Raw genomic sequence first — 18,378 nt, 5'->3', positions numbered from 1 at the left:
ATAGTGTGAAACCTAGACTCACCAAGACTGAAATCTAAGAATGACACTGGCAAACAGCCAATGGGCGTTAAGACAAACCTAAATAAGTCTTGTACAAAGTTCCTCATCCTTATTGCTTGTAATGCTGTCACTTGAAAAGACGTTTGCAATGTAAACATCACAGTAGCTTCTGTACCATGAAGCAAGCAACACTAGAACAGAGGTTCTCAAATGTTTTTCAGCTAAGGCTGACCCCTTATAAGATAGAAAATACTTACTGAAATACTGGTTACTGTTATTGCTTGTTGTTCTCTCTCTATTTACTGCATCTATATGCTCTGTTTTTGCACTGTTATACTGTTATTTTGGACTATGTTGTAACGGAGCCTACAGCACAAGAATTTCACACCTGATACTTGTACTACGGAGTGACAATAAAAATCTTGAATCTTGAATCTTGAATCACATTCTGATTTGTGATTTTGGGCTAAGTTAATTGTTTCCACGGTAACATGCTTGACTTTTAAATTGATAGGTTTGTTAGATTAGAATGTAATCCATGAACCATTTTAGATTTAAAGCATAACATATTTTCATCGAACTATGAAGCTTTTGCAACAACAACAAAAAAAGTTTTTATTTTTATTTTCCTGAAAACTTTTCGCGGACCCCCTGGCTAAGTGCCACGGACCCCTGGGGGTCCCCAGACCCCCATTTGAGAACCCCTGCGCTAGAATACCTGGACGAATAGGTACACGTTTTTGAATGGCAGAATCAGATAAACGTGTAATAATCCCTTGTCTTCATGTGAGACACCTATAGTGTGGACATCCTCCTGCCCGGACGGCGAGCCTTTATTCTGGACCGCCCTAGTCGGGAAAGACTTGTGGTCATTGTCCACGTTACCTTGCAGATCTGTGAGGCATAGTGCAGCAGTTTCCACGAGTCAAAGCGCTCCTTGTTCTTGGTCAGGTAATCTCTCAGACTGCCGTAGGGGAGATACTCCATGATCAGCCTGAGGTTCTTTCGCCCTGAAAGAACAAAAAAACAAACAGAATACAGGGTGCGTTGTGGTCGTGTGGGTAGTGTAGACTGGAGGCCGGGGGTTCAATTCCCGGCAGCGGTAATTCCGGCTCGGTCACACGTTCCCACAGACACAATTGGCCGTGTCTGCGGGTGGGGAGCCGGTGTGTCCTGGTCGCTGCACTAGCAGCACCTCGTCGTTCGGAGGGGAGGGGAACTGAGGGGAATATAGCGTGATCCTCCCACATGCTACATCCTGCCGCCGGTGAAACCCCTCGCTGTCAGGTGATAAAGACGCAGCCGGCGACTGCACATGTATCGGAGGAAGCATGTGCTAGTCTACGGCTCTCCCCAGATCGGCAGAGGGGGGGGGGGGGGTGGAGGAATGAGCGCGACAGCCAGGGGGAATTGACCAAGTACAATTAGGGAGACAAACGAGAGAAAAAAGAAAAGAATTGAGGTGAATAAATGACAATATGCAGGAGAGAAACACACAAATTGGGTGAGCGAGCTGTGCAGAGGCTACAGAGAGAGAGAGGAGCTCTGGCCTAGATTAAGTGCTTTTGACCCACTAAAAATGCAGAGGAGACAGAAATGAGTCAGGCCATGCAGGTATAATACATTAAAACTGAGCAAGAACGAGGAGCAGGATATAAAATCCCCCAAAACGTATTGTGATTTTTTCCCCCTGACCATTTGTATTTATGAATATGAAAGTGTGTGCTCGCACCGGCGCTGTAGCAAACTCCTTTGTACTTGACGATGTTTTCGTGCTGGAGGGATTTGAGGATCTCGATCTCGCGCTCAAAGTCCCTGAGGTGCTCCGCTGTGCTGTGCTGCAGCTTCTTCACCGCCACCACCTCGCCCGTGCTGTCCTGCAGGGGGTCGTAGCGACACATCTCCACACTGCCAAAGTTTCCCTGGACCAAGAAGAAGAAGTGCAGACGGAGAAATGTAGACACATAGAGAGACGGAGAGAGAGAGAGAGAGAGAGAGAGAGAGAGAGAGAGAGAGAGGGAGACGGAGAGAGGGAGAGAGAGAGAGAGAGGAAAACAACTGGATGAGTATAAACAAGGCAAAACTAATGAGAAGCGGTACTGAATACAAACATGTGCAAACCCAGACATAACCCAATGAAAGAGATGAAAAAGTCAGACATAGTAAATCCTAGAGAAAAGGATAGTTGAAAATGTTCATATTGTGATGAAACTGAGATCATTGGCACAGTGGAAAAAAAACTGGCAAATTACGGTTGTTTTATCAATATAACTTGTTTAACCAGGAACACAGATTTTTTTTTGATGATGACTGTACAGCCACCAGCAAATAACTCCAACTCTATCTGAAGGACCCAATGCGTTTGACTGTACCATTCATTCTCCATTACTTTTTATAAGTCGCACTTTGTCTCTAAAGTGTGTTTATGTGTGTGTGTGTGTGTGTGTGTGTGTGTGTGTGTGTGTGTGTGTGCGTGTGTGTGTGTGTGTGTGTGTGTGTGTGTGTGTGTGTGTGTGTGTGTGTGTGTATGTCTCACCTTGCCCAGCTGCTTGAGAAAGATGAGGTGTCTCTCCTCAAACTGGGCAGGCTCATGGCTCTCACAGGCCCACGGGAAGCCGGAACCTCGCGTCGGCTTGTTGGGCACCATGTCGCTCTCCACCAGCAGCTCATAGTCTGTCACACAGCGGGATGCAAAGTTAACCCATTGATACCTGATGCGCCATTTGCGTGTATATCCCTCATTTGTGTGCGTGTATCCCTTTAAGACCCCGAACACACGTTTGACTCTCTACTGCCCTCTAGTGGATGCGCTGCTTAACATGATACCAACATGAAGGACGCACGGACGTATGTGGGCAGTGACGGTTACATCGTTTGAAACTGACATATTTATTTTCATAGGAACAGGGGAGCATGAATGTGCCTTGACCTGGTGTGAAGAGGCTGTTGAGATGTTTACCTGGTGTGAAGAGGCTCTTGAGATGTTTACCTGGTGTGAAGAGGCTCTTGAGATGTTTACCTGGTGTGAAGAGGCTGTTGAGATGTTTACCTGGTGTGAAGAGGCTGTTGAGATGTTTACCTGGTGTGAAGAGGCTGTTGAGATGTTTACCTGGTGTGAAGAGGCTGTGGAGATGTTTACCTGGTGTGAAGAGGCTGTTGAGATGTTTACCTGGTGTGAAGAGGCTGTTGAGATGTTTACCTGGTGTGAAGAGGCTGTTGAGATGTTTACCTGGTGTGAAGAGGCTGTTGAGATGTTTACCTGGTGTGAAGAGGCTGTTGAGATCTCTGATGACTGCCCTGAAGGAGGGGCGGTTTAAAGGTTCGTAGTCCATGCAGCTGTTGATCAGATTGGCCAGCTCCGTCCACTTTGGAGCGGGCAGCTGATGCCGGTCTACATAGAACAAGTTCTTCTGCAGGAGAAAACCAGAAGATACGACCCGCACAGTCAGACACCACACTTTCAAACTGAACTGGCAAACTAAGGTACTGGGGAAGAAGATGTTCTTCCATTTTGCAGAAAACTTAGAAATAATAGTCAGTTTCCCCCCTATGATACATATTGTGATTTGTGTGACCTTGGAGGAGTCCAGGGTGCTGAGTGGTTTGTCTCCTCCACTGCAGATCTCCCACAGCGTGGTCCCGAACGCCCACTTGTCCGTGGCCTGGCTCAGGTTGTGAGGGTCTTCAATGCACTCAGGAGGCACCCATGGAATACGCTCCACCAGAACTGACGGACAGATGTAGGGAGAGAGGCACAGAGAGAAGAGGGGGAGACAGAGAGGGGAGGGCAGGGAGAAGAGGGGGAGACAGAAAGAGAGGGGAGGGCAGAGAGAAGAGGGGGAGACAGAAAGAGAGGGGAGGGCAGAGAGAAGAGGGGGAGACAGAAAGAGAGGGGAGGGCAGGGAGAAGAGGGGGAGACAGAAAGAGAGGGGAGGGCAGAGAGAAGAGGGGGAGACAGAAAGAGAGGGGAGGGCAGAGAGAAGAGGGGGAGACAGAAAGAGAGGGGAGGGCAGGGAGAAGAGGGGGAGACAGAAAGAGAGAGAAGGGCAGAGAGAAGAGGGGGAGACAGAAAGAGAGGGGAGGGCAGGGAGAAGAGGGGGAGACAGAAAGAGAGGGGAGGGCAGAGAGAAGAGGGGGAGACAGAAAGAGAGGGGAGGGCAGAGAGAAGAGGGGGAGACAGAAAGAGAGGGGAGGGCAGGGAGAAGAGGGGGAGACAGAAAGAGAGGGGAGGGCAGAGAGAAGAGGGGGAGACAGAAAGAGAGGGGAGGGCAGAGAGAAGAGGGGGAGACAGAAAGAGAGGGGAGGGCAGGGAGAAGAGGGGGAGACAGAAAGAGAGGGGAGGGCAGAGAGAAGAGGGGGAGACAGAAAGAGAGGGGAGGGCAGAGAGAAGAGGGGGAGACAGAAAGAGAGGGGAGGGCAGGGAGAAGAGGGGGAGACAGAAAGAGAGGGGAGGGCAGAGAGAAGAGGGGGAGACAGAAAGAGAGGGGAGGGCAGAGAGAAGAGGGGGAGACAGAAAGAGAGGGGAGGGCAGGGAGAAGAGGGGGAGACAGAAAGAGAGGGGAGGGCAGAGAGAAGAGGGGGAGACAGAAAGAGAGGGGAGGGCAGAGAGAAGAGGGGGAGACAGAAAGAGAGGGGAGGGCAGAGAGAAGAGGGGGAGACAGAAAGAGAGGGGAGGGCAGAGAGAAGAGGGGGAGACAGAAAGAGAGGGGAGGGCAGGGAGAAGAGGGGGAGACAGAAAGAGAGGGGAGGGCAGAGAGAAGAGGGGGAGACAGAAAGAGAGGGGAGGGCAGAGAGAAGAGGGGGAGACAGAAAGAGAGGGGAGGGCAGAGAGAAGAGGGGGAGACAGAAAGAGAGGGGAGGGCAGAGAGAAGAGGGGGAGACAGAAAGAGAGGGGAGGGCAGGGAGAAGAGGGGGAGACAGAAAGAGAGGGGAGGGCAGAGAGAAGAGGGGGAGACAGAAAGAGAGGGGAGGGCAGAGAGAAGAGGGGGAGACAGAAAGAGAGGGGAGGGCAGAGAGAAGAGGGGGAGACAGAAAGAGAGGGGAGGGCAGAGAGAAGAGGGGGAGACAGAAAGAGAGGGGAGGGCAGAGAGAAGAGGGGGAGACAGAAAGAGAGGGGAGGGCAGAGAGAAGAGGGGGAGACAGAAAGAGAGGGGAGGGCAGAGAGAAGAGGGGGAGACAGAAAGAGAGGGGAGGGCAGAGAGAAGAGGGGGAGACAGAAAGAGAGGGGAGGGCAGAGAGAAGAGGGGGAGACAGAAAGAGAGGGGAGGGCAGAGAGAAGAGGGGGAGACAGAAAGAGAGGGGAGGGCAGGGAGAAGAGGGGGAGACAGAAAGAGAGGGGAGGGCAGGGAGAAGAGGGGGAGACAGAGAGGGGAGGGCAGAGAGAAGAGGGGGAGACAGAAAGAGAGGGGAGGGCAGGGAGAAGAGGGGGAGACAGAGAGGGGAGGGCAGGGAGAAGAGGGGGAGACAGAAAGAGAGGGGAGGGCAGAGAGAAGAGGGGGAGACAGAAAGAGAGGGGGAGACAGAAAGAGAGGGGAGGGGATGGTGGGATGAGGAAGGATAAAATGAGAAATGAAGGGTGAGGGTGCAGGGAAGGCCAGCAGACATGGGGTAGGAGTGAGGTGGGTGAAGGTAAGAAAATAAAAAATAATATATTTATATTTTATTGATATTTTAATATTTTATTTATATATATATTTATTATATATATATATTTTATTTATATATTTTTAGGAAACATAAACAAGTCAACAGCAAGTGGTCATTTCTGCCCAGGTGGTGAGGGTTCATTGATTCATTTGGCTTTGATGTACTCCAATGTTGTTCCAAAATTAACCCCCAACAAATTAACCCCCAACGAGCGCCACATGCTGGTGAAGCTCAAACATGAACTCTCAAATGATTCCTGATTGGCTGATATGGCTTTGAGTGTCTTGAAAGGCGCTATATAAATCCAATCAATTATTATTAATAAACTTCTGCAAAGCTTTCCTCTTGTTTCTTGTATAAGTGTGAGTGCAAATTTTCAATGAAAAATCTAAATGTGGACAAAACTGTGAAGTGTTGTGTCTCACCATCCCGGGGCAGCACGGTGATGCTGATGCCAGGGTCACTGAGCTTGATGAAGGGCATGCTGCCCGTCTTACGATCCTCCTCTCTGATCAGAAGAACGTTCTTGGCACAAACATTCCCATGAATGAGGTTCTTATCCTCCTGTGTGCACATGAGGCAGAGACAGCAGAAACATATTACTATTCAAATGCAACAACTCCAACATTCCATTTCTGAGTCTTGGTTAAATGGCAACATCCATAAATGATCTTGTTCCTTGTTGACATAGTGATTAATTGAAAATACTTCTCCTTACTGTAAATGTTACTAAACTTTCAATAGGACAGACACTATGCACCAACATTAAGCATTGGGGATGGGACGATATGCTTATTTCACAATATGATTCAATAGGAATTTTGGGGTTTTCACAATTTTAATACAGACATATATATATAAGATGATAAGATATGATGTAGAAAAGTTCAATGATGATAAATTCTATCTCTGAGCCACAAATCTTTCTATCAATGAGTGTCATTGATTGCTACAATGGAAACACCGATTTAAAAATTTCATTAGAAATTGAAAATAATATAATTTGGATGGAGGGCTTGTGTAACTGTGATGGTCAAGCCATCTCATTGGTGATTACTACTGTAGAATATCACACTTTTTATGATATTATTTGTATTGTCACATTTCTGTATGACGATATATTGAATGTTGATATATCGTCCCATGCTTAACTAAAAGCACAACACCTGTGAGAAGCAGTGCTGTAGGTTGTATGGGAAAGTAAATGTGAACAGTGTTACAGGTCAGCAGTCTTACCAGGTAGTGCATGGCCCAGGCCAGCTGCTTGGCCACCTCTAGCTTCCAGGTGATGTTCACACAGCTCTTGTTCTTCTTCAGGTAGGTGTCCAGAGAACCAAACTTACCGTACTCCTGCACCATCATGTCTGACAGGCAGATGAAAGACAGACACATCAGTTCATTATTATTCATATAGAAAATCCCATAAAACATGTGTTTGTGTGTGCGTGTGCGTGTGCGTGTGCGTGTGCGTGTGCGTGTGTGTGTTACTTACTCTGATCACCACAAACACACACACCGTAGTTGACGAGTAAGTGCTTGTGGGTGAGCTGGCTCATCATACTGGCTGCTTCAAAGAACGACTGTTCAGGGTCACAGAGAGGAGAGAGCAGAGAGGAACATGAGACTGTGTGTACTCAGTACTCAGTGTCTGCTCGAGACTAGGGATGCACCGATCCACATTTCTTCACTTGCGATCCGATTCCGATACCTGTATTTGGATATCTGCCGATACCGATATTATTCCGATACCAATATTTTTCTTGAATATACAGTATAGGCAAAGATTTGGCCAATTAAATATAATTTTTTTAAATATACCTTGGAAAAAGCAGACAAAATTAAGAAAATATACTAGGCAAAGAAGGATACTATTATACATGGGCAAATTATTGTGTGGCCCGCGCTGGAATTGCAAAAAAAAAAAAAAATCAGATTCCGATCGGATCGGATTCGTGAATTATGTCAGTATCGGCACCCGATACCGATATTGGATCGGATCGGTCCCATCCCTACTCGAGATATAATTCATTCTCCTTTTTCTACACAGACAAAGAAAGAAAGAAACAAACAGACAAACAAACGAAGAAAGAAACAAACAAAGAAAGAAAGATCTCACTCTCACAAACAGTCAACCTCTGCCTGATTCAACCAAGAAGCAAACCTCTGAATAGTTGCGCTGAGCCTTGTCCAGGATCTTCACGATGACGTTGATCTGATGCATCTGTCCGTAGTCTCCCACCTCCTGCCGCACGCCGCAGAAGATCTTGGTGAAGGTTCCCTGGCCCAGACTGTCGTTCTAGAGGGAAGCGTGAAATACAGGAGCTTATTCACCTGTCAAAAGCCTCGTTTCAAGTTGGAAATAAAAACCAGCAGTACAGGAAGGAGTGCAGACCACCTCTAGAGAGAGTCGAACACAAACATCGTAAGACTCACATTCTGAAACACTCATTCTGATTTCTTCCCCTTTAGTTTATTTGAGCATGAAGTTATGATACAGTAGTGATTAGGGGTGGGACGATATGCAAATGTCATTATCCTATCCAAAATAATTGTGATTAAACAATATCATCGCGATAATCATGAAGATATGCTGAGAGGAAACACTAAAACAGGAAGTCAAAGAAGGGTATCTTACGATGTCCAGGTCCTCTTTGCGGATCTTGTGGAAGACCATCTGGCTGATGTTGTGTTTGTGGAGTGAGGGAGAAGGAGGAACATCTGCCCCTTGGCTGTTCCTACACACCAGCAGGTTGGACTTGTCTAAGGAGAAAGGCAAGGTATTTACGAGTTGTGAGCACATGAACGGCCCTTCAATGTCGTATTTACAACTACGAATTTCGAAAATCTCGATGATACACGAGTTTCCGACGTTGTGACGTTGCGTGAGGATTCGGGACTACAACAATGGCAGAAAGTATGGAGTCCGTTGCACCAATTGACTGTAAAAAGTGATGTATTTTGTTATTCTGTTCATAGTAGCTATTATTTATTTTTAGTAGTTGCACATTATTTTTGTATGTTTGCTCATTTGTGTACCATGGTGTATATGTGAGCTCTGACCTTTGATACTGGGTGGGCAGCACTTGGTGAACTGGAACGTGTATCCTTCAGTGCGGAGCGCCTCCTTCTGGTAGCGGTGGAGAAGTTCCTTCAGGGAGCCAAAGCTGTTCTTGGCACCGCTCAGGATGTACTCTCCTGCCTCAGTCTTGACGATCTGACAGTGCTTATAGTCCACCATGGCTTCATACTGAAAAAATAAGATTTTTGATGATGAAAAGTGATGGCGCACTGTGCTGCAACAGTGTTGCGTAATTGATACTGTTTGGCAATAATCAAATACTGTAAGTTGTGCTGATATAGAATTAGATACTAGTACAAAGGACACTCCCTGATGAGTCCATTTCAGTCAGGACACGTAAAACGGCTAGATAACGTTTTTAAAAAAGTGCTTCCTATTCATTCTAAATGTGACAATCCCTTGCAATACTGGAACAATTTTGAAAATGCTTTAAGTTAATTAACGATTAATTCATGATGTCATTCATTCAAAGTGAAACCACAACATTGTTGTTGCAGCTAACAATCACTTAAATCACATGTACTGTTTACAGTAATGGAGGTCATATATATATCCTCCTGGTCACAGTATTTACATTGCATATTAGCTGGATTCTACAAAGTAAAGCCTATTGCTCCCCCTAGTGGTTGATATGATGAGCAATAATTTAGAGGTTCTATTGTACTTTGAACACTCCTAATTCCAAAGTTCCTCCCCTACATTCAACCCCATCTCCCTGTCTTGGAGGTGTGCACACCCCTATGGCTGCTGGAGGTGTGCACACCCCTATGTCTGCTGGAGGTGTGCACACACCCCTATGGCTGCTGGAGGTGTGCACACACACCTATGTCTGCTGGAGGTGTGCACACACCCCTATGGCTGCTGGAGGTGTGCACACACACCTATGTCTACTGGAGGTGTGCACACCCCTATGGCTGCTGGAGGTGTGCACACACACCTATGTCTGCTGGAGGTGTGCACACACCCCTATGTCTGCTGGAGGTGTGCACACCTCTATGGCTGCTGGAGGTGTGCACACCTCTATGGCTGCTGGAGGTGTGCACACACACCTATGTCTACTGGAGGTGTGCACACACCTATGTCTACTGGAGGTGTGCACACCCCTATGGCTGCTGGAGGTGTGCACACCTCTATGGCTGCTGGAGGTGTGCACACACACCTATGTCTGCTGGAGGTGTGCACAGCCCTATGTCTGCTGGAGGTGTGCACACCCCTATGGCTGGAGGAGGTGTGCACAGCCCTATGGCTGCTGGAGGTGTGCACACCCCTATGGCTGCTGGAGGTGTGCACACCCCCCTATGGCTGCTGGAGGTGTGCACAGCCCTATGTCTGCTGGAGGTGTGCACACCCCCCTATGGCTGCTGGAGGTGTGCACAGCCCTATGTCTGCTGGAGGTGTGCACAGCCCTATGGCTGCTGGAGGTGTGCACAGCCCTATGGCTGCTGGAGGTGTGCACAGCCCTATGTCTGCTGGAGGTGTGCACACCCCCCTATGGCTGCTGGAGGTGTGCACAGCCCTATGGCTGCTGGAGGTGTGCACACCCCTATGGCTGCTGGAGGTGTGCACAGCCCTATGGCTGCTGGAGGTGTGCACACCCCTATGGCTGCTGGAGGTGTGCACAGCCCTATGTCTGCTGGAGGTGTGCACAGCCCTATGGCTGGAGGAGGTGTGCACAGCCCTATGGCTGCTGGAGGTGTGCACAGCCCTATGGCTGCTGGAGGTGTGCACAGCCCTATGGCTGCTGGAGGTGTGCACACCCCCCTATGGCTGCTGGAGGTGTGCACAGCCCTATGTCTGCTGGAGGTGTGCACACCCCCCTATGGCTGCTGGAGGTGTGCACACCTCTATGGCTGCTGGAGGTGTGCACACCCCTATGTCTGCTGGAGGTGTGCACACCCCCCTATGTCTGCTGGAGGTGTGCACACCCCCCTATGGCTGCTGGAGGTGTGCACACCTCTATGGCTGCTGGAGGTGTGCACAGCCCTATGGCTGCTGGAGGTGTGCACAGCCCTATGTCTGCTGGAGGTGTGCACACCCCCCTATGGCTGCTGGAGGTGTGCACAGCCCTATGTCTGCTGGAGGTGTGCACAGCCCTATGTCTGCTGGAGGTGTGCACAGCCCTATGTCTGCTGGAGGTGTGCACACCCCCCTATGTCTGCTGGAGGTGTGCACACACACCTATGTCTGCTGGAGGTGTGCACAGCCCTATGTCTGCTGGAGGTGTGCACACACACCTATGTCTGCTGGAGGTGTGCAGACACACCTATGTCTGCTGGAGGTGTGCACACCCCCCTATGTCTGCTGGAGGTGTGCACACACACCTATGTCTGCTGGAGGTGTGCACAGCCCTATGGCTGCTGGAGGTGTGCACAGCCCTATGGCTGCTGGAGGTGTGCACAGCCCTATGGCTGCTGGAGGTGTGCACACACACCTATGTCTGCTGGAGGTGTGCACAGCCCTATGGCTGCTGGAGGTGTGCACAGCCCTATGGCTGCTGGAGGTGTGCACAGCCCTATGGCTGCTGGAGGTGTGCACAGCCCTATGGCTGCTGGAGGTGTGCACAGCCCTATGGCTGCTGGAGGTGTGCACACACCTATGTCTGCTGGAGGTGTGCACACAGCCCTATGGCTGCTGGAGGTGTGCACAGCCCTATGGCTGCTGGAGGTGTGCACACCCCTATGTCTGCTGGAGGTGTGCACACACCTATGTCTGCTGGAGGTGTGCACAGCCCTATGTCTGCTGGAGGTGTGCACACACCTATGTCTGCTGGAGGTGTGCACAGCCCTATGTCTGCTGGAGGTGTGCACACCCCTATGGCTGCTGGAGGTGTGCACACACCTATGTCTGCTGGAGGTGTGCACACACACCTATGTCTGCTGGAGGTGTGCACACCCCTATGTCTGCTGGAGGTGTGCACACACCTATGTCTGCTGGAGGTGTGCACACACCTATGTCTGCTGGAGGTGTGCACAGCCCTATGTCTGCTGGAGGTGTGCACAGCCCTATGTCTGCTGGAGGTGTGCACACACCTATGTCTGCTGGAGGTGTGCACACACCTATGTCTGCTGGAGGTGTGCACACCACTATGGCTGCTGGAGGTGTGCACACACCCCTATGTCTGCTGGAGGTGTGCACACCCCTATGTCTGCTGGAGGTGTGCACACCCCTATGTCTGCTGGAGGTGTGCACACACACCCCTATGGCTGCTGGAGGTGTGCACACCCCTATGTCTGCTGGAGGTGTGCACACACCTATGTCTGCTGGAGGTGTGCACAGCCCTATGTCTGCTGGAGGTGTGCACACCCCTATGTCTGCTGGAGGTGTGCACAGCCCTATGTCTGCTGGAGGTGTGCACACACACCTATGGCTGCTGGAGGTGTGCACAGCCCTATGGCTGCTGGCAGGTTTACTCACCCCCACCACAAAAGACATGAAGTATTTGCTGTAGTCTCTGGGGCTGCAGTACTCACCCCCACCACAAAAGACATGAAGTATTTGCTGTAGTCTCTGGGGCTGCAGCGCAGGATGTACAGGCCTTGGTGGTTGCCAGAGCGACGCAACTTTCCAATTGTGAACTCCATTCTGTGATCGAAGAGACACAACAGCTCAGTCCAGTGTGTGTGTGTGTGTGTGTGTGTGTGTGTGTGAGAGAGAGAGAGAGAGAGAGAGAGAGAGTCAGAGAGACAGACAGACAGACAGACAGACAGACAGACAGTCAGACAGACAGACAGACAGTCAGACAGACAGACAGACAGACAGGCAGACAGACAGACAGACAGACAGACAGGCAGATAGATACTGGCCAAGTACAGACTCAATGACCACCAATCAACTGAACACCTATCCAGTGCCGCAGGAATGAGTCCAGAAGTATACTTCCGGGTTCCTCAGGGGAAAAGTCTATGGGATTTAACATGGGGGGGTTTCACTTAAATGCATAAAATAAGGTCTGAAAGTTTATGAGAACGCAAATCTGGGTTCCGCATGATAATCTTCACAAACGTGAATAACCTTTATGACTTTTGGAACGTAAATGCATTTTTTTTTTACGCAATTTTTAGAAAATGCTTAAAACGGCATAAAACCTTTGTGAAGATTATCCTGCTGAACTCAAATTCGCGTTCTCACAAACTTTTGTTAACCACACACCTTATTTTATGCATTCGCGTGAAATCCCCATTCTAAAACCCCATAGACTTTTCCACTGACGAACCAAAATGGCGGTGACTTCTGGTTAAGCCTACAAAAATGGGTCATCCCTGCGCTACTCTATAGCATGCGCGTAGTCACGGGTGTCTGGGTGTGCAAATGCCACCCACACAGACAGCTGGCACACCCAAACAGAAAGGGGGAAAAATTAAGTTGTGTTTGTTCATTCAGACCAATAGCGTTTTTGGAGCTGCCAACGTCTTTCTGCAATTCATTCTCTATGTAAGGACGCGCTAGACGACACGTGCTCCTCTTGAACGCACCTGGCGTTTCAGAGCTGGTGGCGTCTGTTGTTTTTGGAGGTGCGCTGTGGGCGTTTACTTTTTAAGATGAAAAAGTTGAACATTGAGGAAAAGCGCCCTGATCGTCTTTTTCACTCTTCCTACTGTAGCCTACCTTTTCTCCTCCCGAGGGATTTTCAACCTCTGTTGCTGCCAGAATTAGCAATAATCTGGCTTTCATGTGGACAGTGAACAACATCAAACAGACAAAACTAGCTGGCTACCGTCCGTGTGGTCGTTGTGTTCTGATCTGTACTGCACGCGACTACAGGGGAAAACAAACGGAGCACAAAAAAACACTCCGTGCGCTGTGTTTTCGGCACAATGGAAGCGCTCTCAACATGATTTTCATAGCGTTCTGACTGAAAAAAGCGCTTTGGGGGTGAACGCTTGGTGGTGGACAGTGGAGAGACAGACGATGATGAAGATGATGCAGCCGAAACAATGACGTTAATAACAGCGGGGGGACGCAGCCAAAAACACACTGATGGTTTGTGCAGCAGCAGTCAGAGGACACTGAGAACGCTACAGATCTCTCTGCAGTAGACGAACCTGCATGCCAACCAAACTTGCGTTCTTTCCCGACTAGAACACTCATTGGAAAAAGTAGGTGAGACTTTTTTGAGATACCAAAATGGTTTTACATGTTGCCAAAAAATACAATTTAATTGACTGCTTCTACCTGCTAATAATGAGTGTGCGAAAAGGAGCAAACAACACACAAATATTCCTCTAAATCTGGTTTGAAAAGAACCAAATTTCTTTTGGCGGCGGCCTTGCGGCCGCTACCTAGTGGTCCGCCCCCTGGCATACCCTGGCTTTCTGTGGCACACCCAATGAGCCAAGTCTGGCTACGCTACTGCTCTATAGAAACAGGAAGACAGAAACAGAGAGGAGTGAATCTGTGGTCAGTGTTGGACCAGGAGAGGTTGAGACAGAGATGCACTTCCTCTTCCACTCTGATCTCACAGACCAGAGAACATTTACAGACGGTCCCTAACTTCCACTCTGATCTCACAGACCAGAGAACATTTACAGACGGTCCCTAACTTCCACTCTGATCTCACAGACCAGAGAACATTTACAGACGGTCCCTAACTTCCACTCTGATCTCACAGACCAGAGAACATTTACAGACGGTCCCTAACTTCCACTCTGATCTCACAGACCAGAGAACATTTACAGACGGTCCCTAACTTCACATCTCTAGATGAAGAGAGTGTGAAGCAGCTCAAAGCTGTCTACACATTATACATACTCCATTACTTTTATTTGATATATTTTATGGTATTTTCTATGATACTATATTCTCTATGATATACTCTCATATAGTTAATATTAACATCAATCTATTCTGTATTTTACATTCGTTATTATGACAATGGTTATTATTACCATTATTCTCGTTATTTAAATTTATAAATAAAAAGAGTATGACAGACAGCATGCGCGTGTGTGCTTGACTGCACGAGTGAGAGAGTGAGAGAGTGAGAGTGAGTGAGTGAGTGTGTGTGCGTGCTAGTGCGTGTGCGTGTGTGTGTGTGTGTGTGTGTGTGTGTGTGTGTGTGTGTGTGTGTGTGTGTGTGTGTTTGCATGATACTTACGACACAGGGCCGTGACAGTGACTCTGAATGGCTTCCAGGAGTCTAGGGGGCGCCACCTCTTTGCACAGGTAGTGATGGGTGTCAGCTACTAGTCTGTAATAGCCATCAACCAGTGACACAAATGACAGAGCCTCCGTGGACGAATGAAACTCCAGTTCCTTTGCAAGAGAGGAGACGCAGACACAGACAAAAACACAAGAGTGGAGTGGAGTGTTCAGCACATGCTTGTAACTTGACTTTCAAGCCCCTGGAAACCCAAATCCAAAATAACCTTCTAACTACCGTAAATTCCGGACTATAAGCCGCACCTTTTTTCCCGTTTTTTGGCCTTTTTTGGCCCCTGCGGCTTATATAACGGTGCGGCTTATCTATGGATTTTTTCAACAAAAAAAAAAAAAAAAAACTCTCTTTTTTAGCACTCTTTCTAACTATAAATCCTATATAACTATAATAAGTTTTAATTTCCTCTCTTGCCCTCTTTTCACCACACTGTATGACACTGTATGACACTGTGTGCACTGTAAAAAACAACACAGGTGGTGTTGTGTTATGTTGTTTTGTTGAAATGTTAATAAATGGGAGCTTCCTACCTGTAAGCTACCCTTACATATGGTAATTAAACATTAAAACACAATAAAAAAAAAAAAAAAAAAAAAAAAAATACCATTAAAACACCCGCGGCTTATAGTCCGGTGCGGCTTATATAAGAAAAAAATAGTCAACTTTGCAGGTGCGGCTTATACACCGGTGCGGCTTATAGTCCGGAATTTACGGTATGTCATTTAGGGTCTCATGTGCATAATAGTAAGCATTAAAAGTATTAGACATTACAGTAGTTTCAATCCAAATCCTAAATATTGCCATTTCAGTTTTTGTACTGTTGGGTTTGAAGTGGGCGTGCTTATGCTCCAGACTTATTACACAATAAGGTCTGTAAACCAATCAGGCTGAAGTGCGTGTACCTTAAACCAATCAGGCTGAAGTGCCTGTACCTTGAACCAATCAGGCTGAAGTGCCTGTACCATGCAGACCAATCAGGCTGAAGTACCTGTACCTTAAACCAATCAGGCTGAAGTACCTGTACCTTGCACTGGGTGCACTTCAGCAGACACGCCTCCACAGTTTCAGAGCAGGGAATCCTGCTATAGTTTTTCATTATTTCGTAAGCTAATTTGATATACTTGGCGACATTTTTAATCATTCAAATTTGACTGGGTGGTTAATAACCCATTTTTCTGTGGTGTGGACAAACTCAAAACAGAAATGTTTGGTTTTCACAGCTTATTCGTTATGTATTCATATCATGCGCTTGAACACTTGGTTTTGTCACAAAGTGTATGGAGCTGCATGGCACAAGACAGTTCATCCTGGCATCAGAGCAGAGCAGAGCATAAATAAATAAATAAATAAATAAATAAATAAATAAATAAATAAATAAATAAATAAATAAATAAATAAATAAATAAGAATAAAGTAGAGTAGAATAAAGTAGAGTAGAGTAGTAGAGTAGAGTATAGTAGAGCATGGAGTAGAGTAGAGTAGAGTAGAGTAGTATACAGTAGTAGAGCATGGAGTAGAGTGGAGCATATACGGTACCAGGATCCGGTTGTCCTGTGTGGTGAGGGTCACAATACGGCTCTCTACCGATCCTTCCTTATTCCCCTGTTTGGTGCTGATGTCAATCACCTCAGGGAAGTCACAGTATGTCTTCAGCTCCTAGAGACAAGAAGACAGGACAGAATAGGCTGATTACACACACACACACACACACACACACACACACACACACACAGGACTGAACTGTTCTGTCTGTTTGATCACAGAATGGAGTTCACAATTGGCGTCACACTTCAGTAGTCCGGCCTGATAATGCAGCAATTAATTACCGTGGCAACATGACACTATCTCCCCTTTTACACACACACACACAGGGCCGGCCCGCCCATAATGCGAACCAAGCGGCTGCCTAGGGCCCCGGGAGTTGGGGGGGCCCCCCCCCAATTTTTTTTTTTTTTTTTTTTTTTTTTTTAAATAAACATAGGCTATAATATTATAGGCTGTGTGTGGTAGTTAAAACATAGGTTGACGTTTATTTATGTTTGTAGTTTAAACAAAAACATAAATACTGTAGGCTACATACAACACAAAAGGCTGATATTTACCTTTTGTCGCCACCTGGTGAGTAAATATATATGTAACTAAAACCATTAAAATTGGCAACCGGTCCTGCATGTATCTACCGGTCCTTGGCACAAAAAAGGTTGGGAACCCCTGGTTTAACTGACCTGGCAACCCCTATGGCTGCTGGGTTCTACACGCTTGCTTGACACTGATAGGGCTACAAACGAGCGTCATTGTCATGTTTGTTTGTTTTAAATATTCTTCTAAATATGGCTAAAAGTCCAAAAACGTCAAATTTTCTTCGGCGCTGGGAGGGGGCCCCTGATCTATATCCTGCTTAGGGCCCCCAGATGGCTAGGGCCGGCCCTGCACACACACACACACACACACACACACACACACACACCGTGACAACATGACACTATCTCCCCTTTCACTCTCACACACTCACACACACACACACACACACACACACACACACACACACACCCACACCGTGACAACATGACACTATCTCCCCTTTCACACATGCATCCTGTTCAGTAAATGTAACAGCAAAAGGGCTAAATTAGTTCTGTATATTTCACAGCTCAGGACAGAAGTTAGGTATCGACCAATCGATTTGGGAATAATGCGATAACGTCAATGAGGTAAGCATGCAGAACAGAACGTTGGGACGCTCTGACCTGCAGATCCTCTGGTGTCAAACTGTGAGCCAATCCAAAGAGATTTTGTCTGGCACCTTGACCCACCATGTTAAAGAAAATGTAAAACATGAACATGAACATGAACATGAACATGAACATGAACATGAACATGAACATGAACATGAACATGAACTTTACCGGCGGTAAAGTTCAACATCATTTCCAGAAAGTGACAACAGAGAAGTTTAACCCTATTTCCAGCGATGTGTGAATTTATGCTTTATATGTGAAAGAGGCTCATTGATCTCCTGGACCTGCAGTCCTCACCTCCTCTGCTGCGTCCAGCGCTTTCCCTTTAGACCACTGGATGCCCTTGTTGCCCATGACAACGATGGTGACCTGGTGGACCGGCACCGACAGGCCCGTGACCTCGAAGCGCTCGGAGTAGAGGGCGGGCAGCAGCGCCTCCAGGCTCATCAGGTACTTGAGCTTCAGGTCGTGCACCGTGGCCTTGCAGTCGCTGAACTGCTGGATGAACTTCCTCAGGCGATGGCGGATCCTCTTCCGGGTCACAAAGTTGTAGTCCTGGATGCGGCTCCGCATGCCGGTCGGCAGGAAGGACTTGTAGCTGGAAGCAGGGTGGGAGGTGGGAGGAGGGGAGGGAGAGGGGGGGGAGAGCAGATAGATGGCAGTTGAGTGTTAGAAAGAGAGAGAGAGAGGGGGGGAAGGGAGAGAGAAACGACGAGAGACGGACAGAGGAGGGAGGGAGGGGTGTGTGGAAGAGGGAAGAG

At 47.8% G+C, this 18,378-nt stretch overlaps 1 protein-coding gene across 2 annotated transcripts in view; it reads right to left on the bottom strand.

Moving 5' to 3' along the window:
• The window catches only part of jak2a (Janus kinase 2a), a 45,248-nt gene that overhangs the window by 8,644 nt on the left and 18,226 nt on the right, over window positions 1-18,378 (bottom strand). For both annotated transcript variants that reach the window (XR_014553642.1, XM_083657854.1), the window contains exons 6-20: window positions 17,915-18,215; window positions 16,416-16,535; window positions 14,820-14,977; window positions 12,196-12,307; window positions 8,707-8,893; window positions 8,282-8,406; window positions 7,808-7,942; window positions 7,139-7,226; window positions 6,883-7,010; window positions 6,072-6,210; window positions 3,576-3,727; window positions 3,260-3,410; window positions 2,537-2,673; window positions 1,733-1,922; window positions 886-1,010 (exon numbers count right to left, since the gene is read on the bottom strand). Coding sequence is in view for 1 of the 2 variants with exons in the window: in XM_083657854.1 (XP_083513980.1) it covers window positions 886-1,010; window positions 1,733-1,922; window positions 2,537-2,673; window positions 3,260-3,410; window positions 3,576-3,727; window positions 6,072-6,210; window positions 6,883-7,010; window positions 7,139-7,226; window positions 7,808-7,942; window positions 8,282-8,406; window positions 8,707-8,893; window positions 12,196-12,307; window positions 14,820-14,977; window positions 16,416-16,535; window positions 17,915-18,215 (2,248 nt within the window). In the remaining variant the exon portion in view is untranslated. The remainder of the gene's footprint in view (window positions 1-885; window positions 1,011-1,732; window positions 1,923-2,536; window positions 2,674-3,259; window positions 3,411-3,575; window positions 3,728-6,071; window positions 6,211-6,882; window positions 7,011-7,138; window positions 7,227-7,807; window positions 7,943-8,281; window positions 8,407-8,706; window positions 8,894-12,195; window positions 12,308-14,819; window positions 14,978-16,415; window positions 16,536-17,914; window positions 18,216-18,378) is intronic.

This window comes from Poromitra crassiceps (assembly GCF_964638095.1).
Source record: "Poromitra crassiceps genome assembly, chromosome: 21".
Classification (NCBI taxonomy): Eukaryota; Metazoa; Chordata; class Actinopteri; order Beryciformes; family Melamphaidae; genus Poromitra; species Poromitra crassiceps.
Note: the sequence above shows the minus strand (reverse complement) of the source record. Positions and strands in the feature narration are given on the sequence as shown.